Genomic DNA, 16,431 nt, shown 5'->3' with positions numbered 1-16,431 from the left:
GAGGAAGCAAGATTCTAAGGGGAGTAAGGGATGACCGTGGCTGACGAGTGAAGTCAAGGACACTATAAAAATAAAAGAGAAGTATAACATAGCAAAGATGAGCGGGAAGCCAGAGGATTGGGGAACTTTTGAATAGCAACAGAAGATAACTAAAAGGAAGACACAAACAATCTCCCAGATGTATTAGTGGCCAGAGGACCTAGGGTGACAGAGGAACTAAAATAAATTCACATTCAACAGGAAATGGTGTTGGGTAGACTGATGGGACTGAAGGCTGATAAATCCCCTGGGCACTGATGGTCTGCATCCCAGGGTACTTAAGGAAGTGGCTCTAGATATTGTGGACGCATTGGTGATCATTTTCCAATGTTCTATAGATTCAGGATCAGTTCCTGTGGATTGGAGGGTAGCTAATGTTAACCCACATTTTAAGAAAGACGGGAGAGAGATGGGAAAGATGTAGAAGAGAAATGGAGGACATTTAAAGGGAAAATTTTAAGAGTACAGAATCTTTATGTTCCTGTTCGGTTGAAAGGAAACAGTAAAAATTGGAAAGAGCCCTGGTTTTCAAGGGAAATTGGACATCTTGTTCGGAAAAAGAGGAAGTCAGCATGGATTTACGAAGGGGAAATCATGCTTGACTATGTAATCTTCTGGAATTTTTTGAGGAGGTAACTAGGAAAATTAACAAGGGAGAGCTAGTGGGTGTGGTGTACCTGGACTTTCAGAAAGCCTTTGATATGGTCCCACATAGGAGATTAGTGGGTAAAATTAGAGCACATGGTATTGGGGGTAGGGTACTGACATGGATGGAAAATTGGTTGGCAGACAGGAAACAAAGCAGGGATTTACGGGTCCCTTTCCGAATGGCAGGCAGTGACTAGTGGGGTACTGCAAGGCTCGATGCTGGGACCGCAGCTATTTAGAATATTCATTAATGATTTAGATGAAGGGATTAAAAGTAACATTAGCAAATTTGCAGATGACACAAGGCTGGGTGGCAGTGTGAACTGTAAGGAGGATGCAGGTATACAGGGTGACTTGGAGAGGTTGGGTGAGTGAGTGAGCAGATACAGTTTAATGTGGATAAATGTGAGGTTTCAAAAACAGGAAGGCAGATTATTATCTGAATGGTATCAAGTTGGGAAAAGGGGAAGTACAATGAGATCTCGGGGTCCTTGTTTTGTCAGTCAGTGAAAGTAAGCATGCAGGTACAGCATGCAGTGAAAAAAAACATGTTGGCCTTCATAACAAGAGTTGAGTATAGGAGCAATGAGGTCCTTCTGCAGTTGTACAGGGCCCTACCTGGATTATTGTGTGCAGTTTTGGTCTCCAAATTTGGGGAAGGATATTCTTGTTGTTGAGCTGCACAGATTGCAGTGCAGGTTCACGAGGTTAATTCCCGGGAATTGCGGGACTGTCATATGTTGATAGGGGTAAGCCATTTAGAACGGAGATGAGGAAACACTTTTTCACAGAGTTGTGAGTTTGTGGAATTCTCTGCCTCAGAAGGCAGTGGAGGCCTGTTCTCCGGATACTTTCAAGAGAGAGCTAGATAGGGCTCTTAAAGATAGCGCAGTCAGGGGATATGGGGAGAAGGCAGGAACAGGGTACTGATTGTGGATGATCAGCCATGATCACCCATGATCATATTGAATGGTGGTGCTGGCTCGAAGAGCCAAATGGCCTCCTCCTATACCTATTGTCTATGTTTCTAAAACAGTAAAACCCAAGCTTTACCAATATATCGCATTAAACTTGTAAATGGTTATCATTGTCTATTATTGATAGAATGGAGCGACTGGGCTTGTATGCACTGGAATTTAGAAGGATGAGAGGGAATCTTATTGAAAACATATAAGATTATTAAGGGTTTGGAGATGCTAGAGGCAGGAAACATGTTCCCGATGTTGGGGGTCCAGAACCAGGGGCTACAGTTTAAGAATTAGGGGTAGGCCATTTAGAATGCAGATGAGGAAAAATAATTTCACCCAGAGTTGTGAATCTGTGGAACTCTCTGCTTCAGAAAGCAGTGGAGGCCAATTCTCTGGATGCTTTCAAGAGAATTAGATAGCGGAAAGACAGGGACATGAGGTGAAGGACGGAACGGGATACTGATTGTGGATGATCAGCCATGATCACAGTGAATGGCAATGCTGGCTCAAAGGGCCGAATGGCTCTCTCCTGTACCTATTGTCTATTAATTAAGCTATGCAAAATTATGACAGATATATAGATAGGATAGATTACAAGAAACTTTTCCTTTGGAGATAGAAAAAAAACTAGAGGACATAATTTAGGGTAAGGGATGATAAGGGGGGGGGGGGGGGATCTTATTCACACAGTGAGTGGTAGGAATCTGGTGAACATTGCTTGAAAGGCTGATGGAAGCTAGGTCACTGACAACATTTAAGTGTCTAGATGAGTACTTGAATCCCTTCCTCATTGTATGATTAAATGTCATGGAAATTGGTGGTTTGTGATTGTGGGGTGAGTAGGCTTAGACTAAAGGACAATAATTGGTTAGTTGGAAAGATGGGCAGAGCAATGGCAGAGGAGTTTAATCCTGGTAAGTGTAAAATGACATGTTTTGGGATGGGCGGAAAACCCGGGGGTGCCAGAGGGGACATGTCCCCCCCCATGTTTTGAGAGGTGGAGGACATCCCCGCCAGGTTAACCTGCCTGGGCTTGCGGGAAATATCGCGGAGAAGCAGCGCTGGTATCCCGTCAGTCCAGACAGGGCTGTAGTTAACCCGGTGAGACAGGCACAGTTGAGCTGCATTTAGCGCTGGATTGAGCCTCCGAAGCCTTGCGTGCGTGTGCGTGTCCCCTCCATGTTTTGATAGTGAGTTCCGCTCTTGTTTTGGGAGGACTAACAAAGAGGTATTGAGGCAGTATTGAGGATCAGAATGACTCTGGTATAGAGGCCCAAAGATTCCTGAAGGTGGCAGCACAGTTAGCAAACAGGATACTTGCCTTTGTTAACTGGGCCAAGAATACAAGTGCAACTTTATAAATTGTTGTTTAGACTACAGCTAGAATATTGTGTGCAATTCTGATCCCCGCAGTATAGGGAGGGTGTGATTAAACTGGAGAGAATGCAGAGATTCACAAGGATGTGCTTGGGATGGTACATTTCAGTTAAGAAGAGAGGCTGGGCACAGAGAGGTCTGGGAGGGAAGCTGATGAGAGGATTATGAATAACATTTCCACATAACCAAGCTGTTTAAAACAAGAGCAGATTATTTGGGAGACATTTTTTTCCCCACTCAGGGTTAATTTGTACTGGAACCCACTGCCTGAGGTTGAGGCAGAGAAATCTCCATTATTTAAGTATCTAGACGAGCATTTGAATTGCCAAGACAAAACAGGCTACGAACCAAGTGCAGGTAAATTGGATTTGTATGGATGGCTGGTGGATAAACAGCAGGGATGTATTGGCCCAAAGGGGGCAATTCAGTGTTGTTCAACTATAAAAACAAAACCTAAGGAAGGAGATAATACTTCCAAGCATCAAGAAATGCATTAAATGCACCAAATTCCATGCCAAGCATTGTATTTAAGTAAATTCTGAGAAAACAAGATATGCCTCTAATAATTTAGGAAATGAAGGTGTACTTACGATGAAACATTGGTTTTTGCATGTTCCTGTATTAGTTCACCTTTAGGATTGACTGTAAAAATTCTGTTTATTGGGACACCAACTTGTTTATAAGAGTAAACATCCTGTAAGAAGGGGAAAAAAAAACAATGTTTACAGTGTCAGCTCATATATAATGTAATCCACTATACATCTGAAACTCAATTCAGAGATCGATAATGTTTCTGGTATTTTTTATTACCCGCGGGAATTTATTAATTCACAAGTCTGTGGGTTGGGGTCGGGTAAGAAATGATTTTACAAATAGGTGCGATAAGTAATAGACTTAAAACAAAATCTGAAGCATTTAACCACTAATAAGGCATGAAGGCTTGACCAATATCCAAACAATTTTTTTTGTTTTTTATGGTTCTCCCTCATGATACTGAGGGGATGTTCCCAGACTAAATTAGTTGCAGAGAGCATCTCGCTACCACCGTAAACAATTGGGAGCAATTGCTTAAGGTGGTAGCTAGATGCTCTCACTTCCACTGGAGTCATGTTCCTTCCTTGGCACCTGTCCTTGGAGACGAAAGCAAGTCTGATAGTGATGGGTTGATTCAGAACAGGCAAAGCACACTGCACAAATGCTACAGCATGCAGCCAAGCACCTGGTACACACAATTAAAAACTGTGTGAACAACACCTCAGTAAGGAATCTCACCCATCATTCTCACCGCTTAAATAAGTAGCTACGGCATATTTTTAGATGCTGGGAATCCCTAAAGATTTGTGTGTTTTTTAAAAATTGAGATTGCTAATTTTATTACATTAGATTATCTGTTATAAATTTGCAAAGGAATTTATAGAAAAGCTGCTGACTGATGATTTGCCACACAAGAATTGTTATGAATACAGCAGACAAAGAAAACATTATGATGAAAATTAAAAAGTCTATTTTAAGGTATTAAAAAAAATATGGCAAACGATTAGGTCTTAAATACTCTACCAAGGCAGCATTCTATAAATGTTCTCTGGAACCTCACATCTTCAATTCAAATACTTGCTGATATTAAAATAGCCAATTCTATGATGAATCTACACTCATATATGTTAATCAAAATAGAAAGATACATTTCTCAATTGAGCCATTTGACCAAATTATTCCAACTGTGGCTGGGGCAGTCAGCCATTCAAAGTGAAATCAGTCTAGGATTTGTGTACGAGCTGTAAGTCTGGGACTTGCTACCAAATTTGATGATCCAAATGCGTCACTGCTGTTCGCTGCTGAAACCCAGAGTCCAACAGAAGGGAAGTCTAGTTGGGATTTTAGAGCACCACCTGGTAAAAACAGCTGCCCAGACACCTGGCACAGGTAAACCCAACGTAGGGTCTGAGACACAACTGGTCACCAAAGTTGTTCAAGCACTGCAGATCTGGAGACAGAGGCAGGCATCTTAAAAAAAAATCAGTACACAAAACTCTTTAATTATTTAACGTCCCAAAGTCAGAGACAGTTAAAATCAGTGACAATTTGGCAGAAGGTGGCTGGGGCTGCCTCTGCACTATACCACCCAAGGCCCAGTTGCTGAAACACAATTGACCTTTACCATTTATTTAGATGAAGGAATCAAATCCAAGTTTATTTATGATATAGTTAAATAGGAAAATAAACAACAAGGAAAATGAAAGGAGTCTACAAAAACATGGAGGCAGTTTAAAGCAGTAGGCAAAGATTTAAAGTATAGAACGAAAAAGTGTGATACACACTTTGGTATGAAAATTAAATTGGTAAACAAAAACAGTGCCCGTTTCACTGTCCCCTTGCAAAAACGTTAGTGACATGGCAGCACTAATTTAAGCTCTTGTCAAGCAAGCCTGACTCAGTGTCCAACATATTTATCCGTCTTTCTTGCAATGTTGCACTTAGAGTCAAGTCATGCAGCACGAAAACAGGCTCTTCACCCCAACTCCTTCATGCTAAGCTAGATACTCATATACACTGGCCCCAGTTTCCCACGTTTGTCTCATATCCCTCTAAACCTTTCCTATGTTCCTATCCAAATCCTTTTTAAGTGTTATTGTACCTGCCTTAACTACTTTGTCTGGCATTTCGTTCCATATAAGTATCCTGTTCTTTATGGAAAAACTGCCCTTCAAGTTCCAACTAGATCTTTCCCCTCTCACCTTAAACCGATGCCCTCTATTCCCCAATCCTGGGATAAAGGCTGTGTGCATTGGCCTGTCTGTTCCCCCTCATGATATTACGTCACCTATGACAAGGTTTTTGCTGGTGTGGAGTTAATGTGCATGACTAAAGGAAAATAACAGAAGGAAGCTGAGGAAATTAAATGTAACCCAATTAATATGGAAAAGGGTGGAGGACACTTACCCAATTAAAAAAAATAGATATTAAATAATTACAGATAATCTTTTTTGACTCCATCAACAGGATCTGTGACGAATCCTTCTCAAATTTGGTCGCCCAAAGCTTCCTTAAGAAAGTGTGACCTTCTCACTGACTGGCTGAAATCCCTGACCCATGACCATTCCACAAGGAGCAGCCACATCCGAGATGGTACCGAGAATCTTGGGCCCCTTTGATGGAAGCCCAGCGAGAAACAGATGGAGTACAAGACCTGAATACGTCCCAACCATGCACCTGCTCACATTGTCAAGTACCTCATACCCACACCCTCACTGCCCACCCCTACCCTCCATCCCATAGCAGAATCTGCAGGTTCCCTCTTGGCCTCATCGGCCATCTCTGAATCCACAGTTCTGGATTGGAATCAAGTCATCCTTAACCCTGATGTACTGCCTAGGAAAATAAAAAGGCAGAAAGCCTTGCCACATCTTAAAGAAATATGGATAAGCACCAACTTAAGGTAATGGACCAAAAGCTAGAAAGTGGGATCAGTGCAGTTGCACTTTTTTAGGCAGGTGATGGACTGAATGGCCTCCCACTGTGCTGTCAACTTACAAAATTAAGGAAGAGTAAATTGGTTTTGCTGCTCTTTTCACTTTCTGCCTTGAAACATGGTTAAAGACACTGTGTAGGATCAAAGTACTATCCTTGGCACTTAAACGGAGATCATGCTGCCAAACCCTTCTAGTTTATGCTGCAGTTTCATGTCACCGGTGATTTATCAGTATGACCCACGTACACTACATCCCACATCAGCACTAAAAGGAGATGGCAATGATGAGGGTCCTACCAACAGCCACTTAACTTTATTGGCCTCAACAGAAGCAGGCCTATAAAAAGCAGCCTAACCTTTTATATGACTGACTAGGATATTCTAGCAATGCCAGATCTAGATCCTAGACTCACTTTTGTGCTGAACTTTGATTTCTGATGGAGTCAATGATGAACATCTGTTGAAACAGCTGCACAAATTCTGCCTCAAATGTCAAGCATCACTTGGGTAAGCAGAATGTTTGCTCTGTTAAATACATACAGAGTACGGATAATAAATTGCCATTCAGCCCATCAAGAATTCTGCTTTCATCGTATTACCGACCAACAGCAAAACTATTAATTCATTTTAACTGTCAAGTAAAATTACACATAAAATAAATTTGGGGAATTTCTTCTTAAGCAGCCTAGATAATACCCCCAGTAAATGAAGATGCAGTTGAAGAAAATATGTTGGGCAGACAGAGAAAGATGATGATAAAATAAATATATCCCATATGATATCTGTTCATCATGATTTCATCAGGAACAGGGATGGACTCCTAGAATTACTGCAGGCCATATTTTCTCAACTGCCTTTCCTTGCAATTTGTCAATTTTTCCAAATCACCCTCAGCCTTTCCTGTGCTACTAATTAATTCACACTTGAGCTGGAGATTTTTGTTTCTATACTTGTCTCAGTATACAGTGCCTGCTTTGCGTCATCACCGATAATCACTTCAACACACCTGCCCTCGAACCCGCATCAAAACTCTTCCTGTCCCTTCCTCTCTCCCATCACAACCCACATTTGCTTTAAAGTACTTTCCAGTTCTGACAAAAGGGCAATGACCAGAGAGATCAATGGCTTCCCTCTCTGCAGCTGTCAGCCAACCCTCTGAGTGTTCCCTTCATTTTTTACTTACTTTTCTGTGTTTCCTATCTGTTCAATTTATCATCTTTGACTCCCTCCCCTTCAATCTCTGGAGAGGGCTAGTTATTATGAATGGGATATTGAGATAATTCTAAAGCCTTACCAAATTTTGAAAAATATAATTGCTGAAATGAAATGGATTGAAATGAAAAAATTACAAAAGTTCACTCATTAATTAAATTCCAACCTGTATCAAAAGATTTTGTTTTACACATTTGCACTGCTTTAAGAATCTTAGCAACTAAAAAATCATTCCTCTGGCGTAAAAGATCGAAGAGCAGCAATGAAGGTGCAATAGCTGGTAAATTCAATGAAGGAGTGCTTGAAGTTGCAGAAATAGGATTCCAAGTAACATTTTCACTAAAATATATAATTTTGCTTTTAAAGGACAGCATCTCTAATGTGCGTGAGAGCACTGAATTATTACAATTCAACATTCTGGCACGCTTCATGTGGTCATGGTCCTCACAGGGTAGGGTTTGACTTACATTCGATCGGTTTCCAAAGGCAGCATAGAAGGGCTCTTTATTTGGATAAAAGAGGTTCCTGATGTCTGTTAGGCATTGAATCTTGAACTTTTCAGGCTTCTTTTCGATTACTTCTCTAAAATTAAAAACAAATACATATGTTATTAACTTGGCATGACAGATCAAGGCTGGCCTTTCATAAAAAGATACTGATATCTTTATCAAGAAACCACATATGTTTTAATATTTGGATTCTATAAACGGTATCATTTTGGGGGCTTAATGCATATATTTTCAGTTTATTCATGTAATTCTGTTCAGCAGGATTCAGATTTCTAGTACGGTTTAAAGAAATCTTAAGATGTTAACTATAAGCAAGATAGTAGTAATACAGGTCCACCATCAATTTTCCGGCAGCCTTGGTTCCAGAGCCTTTCTGGATTGTCTATTTTGACGGATCAATAGAGGTGACAGGTAGACAAAAGTGCTGGAGAAACTCAGCGGGTGCAGTAGCATCTATGAAGTGAAGGAAATAGGCAACGTTTCGGCCCGAAACGTTGCCTATTTCCTTCGCTCCATAGATGCTGCTGCACCCACTGAGTTTCTCCAGCACTTTTGTCTACCTTCGATTTTCCAGCATCTGCAGTTCCTTCTTAAACAGAGGTCACAGCCTCTGAGAGGAGTCCAACGGTACCAGAACAGTCTGCCTCGGCGCCGAGATATCAGAAGTTAGCTATGAGAACGGATCTGCCAGTTGTGGCCGGGCCAGAGTTCCAGAGCCTCGGCCACAAGAAGCAAGTTCGACCCACAGGTCAGGCGTGGAAGTCTGCTGTGGGAACAGGTCTGCCGGCTCTGGCCGCAGGGGGCAGATTCAGCAAGCAAATCGGTGCTGAAGTCCCGTTCAGGTCAAAATTGGCTGCTTCAGCCGGCTTAGGCGCCACATTTTAGAAACATAGAAACATAGAAAATAGGTGCAGGAGTAGGCCATTCGGCCCTTCGAGCCTGCACCGCCATTCAATATGATCATGGCTGATCATCCAACTCAGTATCCTGTACCTGCCTTCTCTCCATACCCCCTGATTCTTTTAGCCACAAGGGCCACATCTAACTCCCTCTTAAATATAGCCAATGAACTGGCCTCAACTACCTTCTGTGGCAGAGAATTCCAGAGACTCACCACTCTCTGTGTGAAAAATGTTTTTCTCATCTTGGTCCTAAAGGATTTCCCCTTTATCCTTAAACTGTGACCCCTTGTCCTGGACTTCCCTAACATCGGGAACAATCTTCCTGCATCTAGCCTGTCCAACCCCTTAAGAATTTTGTAAGTTTCTATAAGATCCCCTCTCAATCTTCTAAATTCTAGAGAGTATAAACCAAGTCTATCCAGTCTTTCTTCATAAGACAGTCCTGACATCCCAGGGATCAGTCTGGTGAACCTTCTCTGTACTCCCTCTATGGCAAGAATGTCTTTCCTCAGATTTGGAGACCAAAACTGTACACAATACTCCAGGTGTGGTCTCACCAAGACCCTGTATAACTGTAGTAGAACCTCCCTGCTCCTATACTCAAATCCTTTTCCTATGAATGCTAACAAACCATTCGCTTTCTTCACTGCCTGCTGCACCTGCATGCCTACTTTCAATGACTGGTGTACCATGACACCCAGGTCCCGTTGCATCTCGCCTTTTCCTAATCGGCCACCATTTAAATAATAGTCTACTTTCCTGTTTTTGCCACCAAAGTGGATAACCTCACATTTATCCACATTATACTGCATCTACCATGCATTTGCCCACTCACCCAGCCTATCCAAGTCACCTTGCAGCCTCCTAGCATCCTCCTCACAGCTAACACTGCCCCCCCCAGCTTTGTGTCATCCACAAACTTGGAGATGTTGCATTCAATTCCCTCGTCCAAATCATTAATATATATTGCAAATAGCTGGGGTCCCAGCACTGAGCTTTGCGGTACCCCACTAGTCACTGCCTGCCATTGTGAAAAGGACCCATTTACTCCTACTCTTTGCTTCCTGTTTGCCAGCCAGTTTTCTATCCACATCAATACTGAACCCCCAATACCGTGTGCTTTAAGTTTGTATACTAATCTCTTATGTGGGACCTTGTCGAAAGCCTTCTGAAAGTCCAGATATAACACATCCACTGGTTCTCCCTTATCCACTCTACTAGTTACATCCTCGAAAAATTCTATAAGATTCGTCAGACATGATTTACCTTTCGTAAATGATTTCACCACTTTCCAAATGTGCTGCTATCCCATATTTAATAAATGACTCTAGCAGTTTCCCCACTACCGATGTTAGACTAACTGGTCTGTAATTCCCCGTTTTCTCTCTCCCTCCCTTTTTAAAAAGTGGGGTTACATTAGCTACCCTCCAATCCTCAGGAACTACTCCAGAATCTAAAGAGATTTGGAAAATGATCACCAATGCATCCACTATTTCTGGGGCTACTTCCTTAAGTACTCTGGGATGCAGCCTATCCGGCCCTGGGGATTTATCGGCCTTTAATCCATTCAATTTACCTAACACCGCTTCCCGGCTAACCTGGATTTCACTCAGTTCCTCCATCTCATTTGACCCGCGGTCCCCTGCTATTTCCGGCAGATTATTTATGTCTTCCTTAGTGAAGACGGAACCAAAGTAGTTATTCAATTGGTCTGCCTTGTCCTTGCTCCCCATGATCAATTCACCTGTTTCTGACTGCAAGGGACCTACATTTGTTTTAACTAATCTCTTCCTCTTCACATATCTATATAAACGTTTGCACTCAGGTTTTATGTTCCCTGCCAGTTTTATTTCAAGGAGACTTCTTGGGGGGGGGGGGGGGGGGGGGGATTTTAAGTGCGCTTTCGTAATTATTGTCCACCAGTTTCCAGAAAATCATTAACAATTAATGGCTATCTTTGGAGCACAATGGAGAAATAAATTCTACATTATCTTTACATAGGGGCTTGATTTTACATGATCATAGATAATGCCAAAAATATCTATTTTCATTATGAATTAAATTGAAAAACAAAACTAAAAGCAATAAATGTTATGTCACCTGTGCAATGCTGAGAATACACTACTGGGACACAGCAATAGAGGGCCTTTTGGCAAGACTGTTCCCTTTTCATTAACCCAGTGCAAATATCCACGAGTCATATCAGCCATCCCAATGGCTCGTGCTGAGCAATACAGGAACTTGTATCCATTTCTGCAGAAAAATTAAAACAATATGTTCAGCCACTTGTATTATTTTCTTTTTCCAGGCTTTGAATATCCTGCAACTGAATAAAAATAATGGGTTTATGCTAAATACAAATAAATCATTCCAAAAGACATTTCATCTAAAATATATTAATATGCTCATTTATCCATTACATTAATATTGCCCCATTTTGCATAAGAAAATGATTTTATTATGAGTTATAGTGCATATCAAGAAGCAGTCTCCTATAGTTTTGTGGCCAACACAATCTCAAGGAAACTGAGAACAGATGTTTATTGCAAAATATTTCAGCTATGGTCAACATAAAAGATGCTAGAGGAACTCAGATGGTCAGGCAGCATCTGGGGAAGGAATGGACAAGCCTCGTTTCGGGTTGGTGCCCTTCTTCAGGCTGATTGTACAGGGGAAGAAAGCTGGAAAAGAGTTCCTGACAAAGCCAAAGACAAAGCCTGGCAGGTGATAGGTGGATTCAGATGGGATGGAAGGGGATGTTGATTGGCAGATGGGTGGAGTAAGTGGCAAAGGCTTGAAGTGAAAAGGAGACAAAAATGTGTCAGATAAGGAGAGATGAGAAGTGAATTTTAAAGCCAGTGGAAGAAATGTGGGTAGTAGGGGACGAGAGAGGAAAAAAGGTGGGAATCAAAGGGAAATTAGAAACTCAGGAATGCGAAATGAGTGCACGAAGGAGTGGAAGGCAGAAAGGTGACTGAAGATGTGGGAGATAGCAGGGGAAATAGGAGTCCATTGCCTCTGGACCAGGGGGCCTGGGGATGTGGGCAGGAAATAACCATGCAATAGCTTGGGCGGGCAAAATCCATCTGTTTCTCTGTGCCCGCTATTGTAAATTTATTAATTTCACAGAGGTAGGCTCTCATGTTACACTGTCCAGGAAAAGTGCATTAACATTTTCCTAATGCCCTCGTGCATTATTTTAACTAAACCTCTGCTGCCATAATTCCTCTTCTGCGGAAGACTATGACAGGGAAAGTTTGATTTATCTACTTGCTGTTCATGTAATTTACAACGCAGATATAGGATGACATTTGAAGCCTAAGGTCACCACAAACAGAATTAAATAATCCTCTTTATTCATGATTTCAAAATATTGCTTCAACTAAGACTCTCACAGAACATTCTAATTTCCTGTTCTGATGTTTTGACTGGAGAATGCTTACCTTGAGAGAACTTAATCGTATTTTGTCCTTTGTGGACAAATGTTTTATTTCCCACAACTGCCCTATTTCACCACGAGGAATTCAACACAGAAACGTTATTGTTTCAACAGGAAACGTGATTAAGTTACTTTGAGGACATTTACTACTTTGTGCTTTAAATCTGCAATATTAAAGAATTTATCTTTTCCTCCACATTCATCTCAAGGTACAGCGCCAGACATCAGATATTGTGAATCTCTCTCTAATTTCCTATCTTCAGAAAGAGCCCTGCAAATTTGACATAGCAAGTTGGAGAGAGCTGCTTAACAAAATTATCCAACTGTGCATGGTATTACATCTACTTCTTAACCAGTTCACTGGAGATCAAGAGCAACTGGCTTCTACTCTGTTTCAATGGGCTCTGATGAAACCATGAGGTGCCCAATGAAGTGGATAGCTTGACGTGGTGCAGTCCTCACACAGCTTACACATAATTTGTTTGTTTACCAAATGTATGGACGCAAGGATCTCAATATTATCTGACATCCTTCTCCATCACTGATCATATAGATAGATAGATAGATAGATAGATAGCCTTTATTGTCATTCAGACCGAAGTCTGAACGAAATTGCAGCAGTCATACATATAATACAATAAAAACAACAATAAACACATATTAACATCCACCACAGTGAGTCCACCCAGCATCTCCTCACTGTGATGGAGGCAAAAGTCTTAGGTCAAATAAAGTCAAATGAAGTCTATAGGCTTCAAATTCCCAAACGTCAGTGGGCATGCTACATCTATTAACATGTAAACATTTTTTCTCCAACCAACCAGGCAACTCATCGTATGAGAGGATTTTAGAAGGTGCTGTTTCAGTAGTCTAGTGTTGGCCACGGGAACATCTGGAAGCCTCTACATGGGTGGAGTCTCCCTACCCAAGGAGAAAAATTCAACCCATTGATTCCTGGTATAATAGGTTTATCAAACGAGGACAGATTACCAGTACTGTCTGAAATTGAGAAGTTGTTTCATTTAAACATACAAATTCTTAATGTGCCTGACAGGATACATGCAGTGCTGACATTTGCCCTGCTGTGATGTCCAGAATCAGAGGCCTCCTTCTCAAACTAAGACATTAACCATTCAGGACAAATTGAAATGTAATTTCCTCACCCAGAGCCCAGTAAATGTTTGCAATTTTTAGTAAGCCTGCAGAGGCTCCATATCTGTGTATATTCAAATCCAAAATCAATGGATTTTTTAGATACCAAGGAAACAAAGGGACATGGAGTTAGTACAACCAAGTGGTTCTCAGGTATGATGAGCCACGATTTTAGTGGAGCAATCATGAGGAGCTGAACAACCTACTCCTGGTTCTATGTTATGTTTTAGACAGTATTATGTTCCTGATCTCAGTGAGCAGGAATATCAAAGAACTGGCATGAACATATGTGCAGACATATAATTTTGATGCAAAATATGATCAGAGCATTTTTTTCTCCTGAGAAATTGCATTAGATTTTTCACTTTCAGAATACAGCATGGCCCAGACAATGGTGATCAATTGTCTCCGTCAACTACAGGGGTTGACTACAGAACCAGCAAAGCAGATCCTCGGTAGTCATTGGGGCCAAATGTGAATTTTACATCAACCTTCTAAATTTGTTAGGAGACTCAATCTTCCAGTGGATAAACTAACAAACTAATGGTAATAAATCTCTCTCTAAATTAATTCACTTCTTTCGCAAATTAATAACTGAACTGAAGAAAAATACTCCGGCAGTGATTGCACTCGCACAAGTTAGGGTGATATTAGTTGTTGTGGATATTAGTTCCACTCCATGTACACATAGCACCAGAAACAGACCGATTTCCATGTTCAATCACAGGTGAAACATCCCATGGTCCTTATAGAATAACATAGCAAGGGAGATTTAATAATGCTATGATTAACAATTGCATCTCAACAAATCACACAACAATGTACCTTATCTGCTCTTTGGTTGCTTCATTTGCCTTGATATCAGTGAATGCACATTAAAACACTTAATTGTCTTGCTTGGTAGGACACCCAGTAAATGTGAAGGGAACTACCAGCACGCAGGTATTCTTCTTTTAAATGGTAAGCATTGTTAAGAAAAAAGAATTGTCCTATTTATTTAAGTTCTGATGAAAGTTTAGCGAATTTTACTCCCACTTTACATTGGCTGCCCGACACTATGCCTCCAGATATTCTGTCTTTATTACTACAGGCGCCACTGTTTCACAAACACCCAGCGTTTGGAGATACCTTACATGCCAACGGGTGGAATGGATGGGGAAGGATTTTCCAGTTGCAGACATTTCCTGCATGATGGAAAAGGGTAATCTGTGCGCCTTCTACTCAAGGACCCCCCCCTCACACGTGCCAAAACAATCAGGGGGTGGGTCCAGTCAAGCCAAGCTGGCAGCGCAAGGCAGACTCCTTCACTCACTGAGAGGGTGAGGTCAGCTAGCAGCCATTCTTCTCGATCCTGCTTGCTCTGTCACAGCTGTTTGAGATCCTGTCACAAACAGTATTTTGGTTCTTTTCAAACTTATGAAAGGTTCAGTTATGAACAGCTCTCAGGAACAGAACCCTGTTGTCACCTGAGGATTGCTTGTATTTTTATTCTGATTTATTTGTGTAGAATTCAGTTGCTTTCAACTTTAAGAACTTTTCATGCTGTTGCTGGTAGACTTCCAAACAGACATGAATTTGATCAGAATATATGTTAAAATAGAACAAAATGCTGTACACATTTGTAAACGCTGCAGTAAAACTTACTGGCTCACTTTATGGTAAAGCTTTGCTATGCCTTGATGCGTCCAATCCTTACCAAGTGTTGGTAAGATATGCCCCAAAGCATCAGATCTGTAAAGATATAAAATACTTGTTCACTATTTCACATGTGACATAACTTCAAACATGAATATATGAAGGCATGTCTGAGTAAAATGCACCTTGTAATTGTTCCATCAATATCAGAAATAACAATTTTGTCATTCCAGTTCCAGAGGTAGATAGTTCCTTCACACCGACATGTGCCCTGATATTGTGTGGTGACACTGAACACGACATCATTTGAGCCTTCCCTTAGTTGGAGTCTTTTCTGTAATTCAAATAAAACATGTCCACTAATATGATTTGTGTCAAATGGTTATATCAGTTTTTCTACACTGTAGATTCAACTTTTTAATGCACAAAACATATTGAGTGTGCTAATTGTAATTATAATGTTCAGTTTGAATCCATTAGGCCATAGGTGCACTGTCTTGTCGAAATTAGAAACTCATTCTTGGAAGAACCAAAAATAACCTGAAATGCTAGCGGACACTGGCTTTTATATCTGAAGAATGAGAGCACTTGGGGTCAAAAGTTATGCTACAATTATACGGACCACACTGAAGTACTACTGAGAGCAGTTCCAGACACCATTCTTTGGAAAGGTCATCCTGGCCTTGAATGGAGTGCAGAGTACTTTTCTTAGATTGATATATGGATTCAAAGATTAAATTTGCACATATTATGGTGGCTTTCCTGGAATTCGGAAAAAAAATGCAACTTGACATAAATTTATAGATATTAAGGGTGTTGCTGGGAAGTAATTCTGAGCTGGCGGGGGTGTACTGATCTAGATATTACTGAACAAGCATATGATGTACGACGCTTAGGACAATTAGCAGATATCAATTAAATCTAACATGATTTTTATACAGACTTCTGGAAGTTCTTTCCCAATATCATAAGACAATAAGGCATAGGAGCAAAATTAGGCAATTCAGTCCATCGAGTCTACTCTGTCATTCAATCATGGCTGATCTATTTTTCCCTCTCCATCCTTCTGCCTTCTCCCTGT

General features: G+C 41.0%; 1 protein-coding gene across 5 annotated transcripts in view; it reads right to left on the bottom strand.

The window, feature by feature from the left end:
- Positions 1 to 16,431, bottom strand: part of lpin1a (lipin 1a) — a 94,621-nt gene that overhangs the window by 7,639 nt on the left and 70,551 nt on the right. For 4 of the 5 annotated variants that reach the window (XM_055635322.1, XM_055635325.1, XM_055635326.1 and 1 more), the window contains exons 15-19: positions 15,536 to 15,684; positions 15,360 to 15,446; positions 11,225 to 11,377; positions 8,181 to 8,295; positions 3,623 to 3,726 (exon numbers count right to left, since the gene is read on the bottom strand). In XM_055635322.1, the coding sequence (XP_055491297.1) occupies positions 3,623 to 3,726; positions 8,181 to 8,295; positions 11,225 to 11,377; positions 15,360 to 15,446; positions 15,536 to 15,684 (608 nt within the window). Of the gene's footprint in view, positions 1 to 3,622; positions 3,727 to 8,180; positions 8,296 to 11,224; positions 11,378 to 15,359; positions 15,447 to 15,535; positions 15,685 to 16,431 lie in introns of those variants that run through there. The other variant, XR_008723448.1, reaches the window with a different exon arrangement.

The sequence above is a fragment of the Leucoraja erinacea genome, chromosome 5 (genome assembly GCF_028641065.1).
Source record: "Leucoraja erinacea ecotype New England chromosome 5, Leri_hhj_1, whole genome shotgun sequence".
In the NCBI taxonomy this organism is placed as follows: domain Eukaryota; kingdom Metazoa; phylum Chordata; class Chondrichthyes; order Rajiformes; family Rajidae; genus Leucoraja; species Leucoraja erinaceus.
Note: the sequence above shows the minus strand (reverse complement) of the source record. Positions and strands in the feature narration are given on the sequence as shown.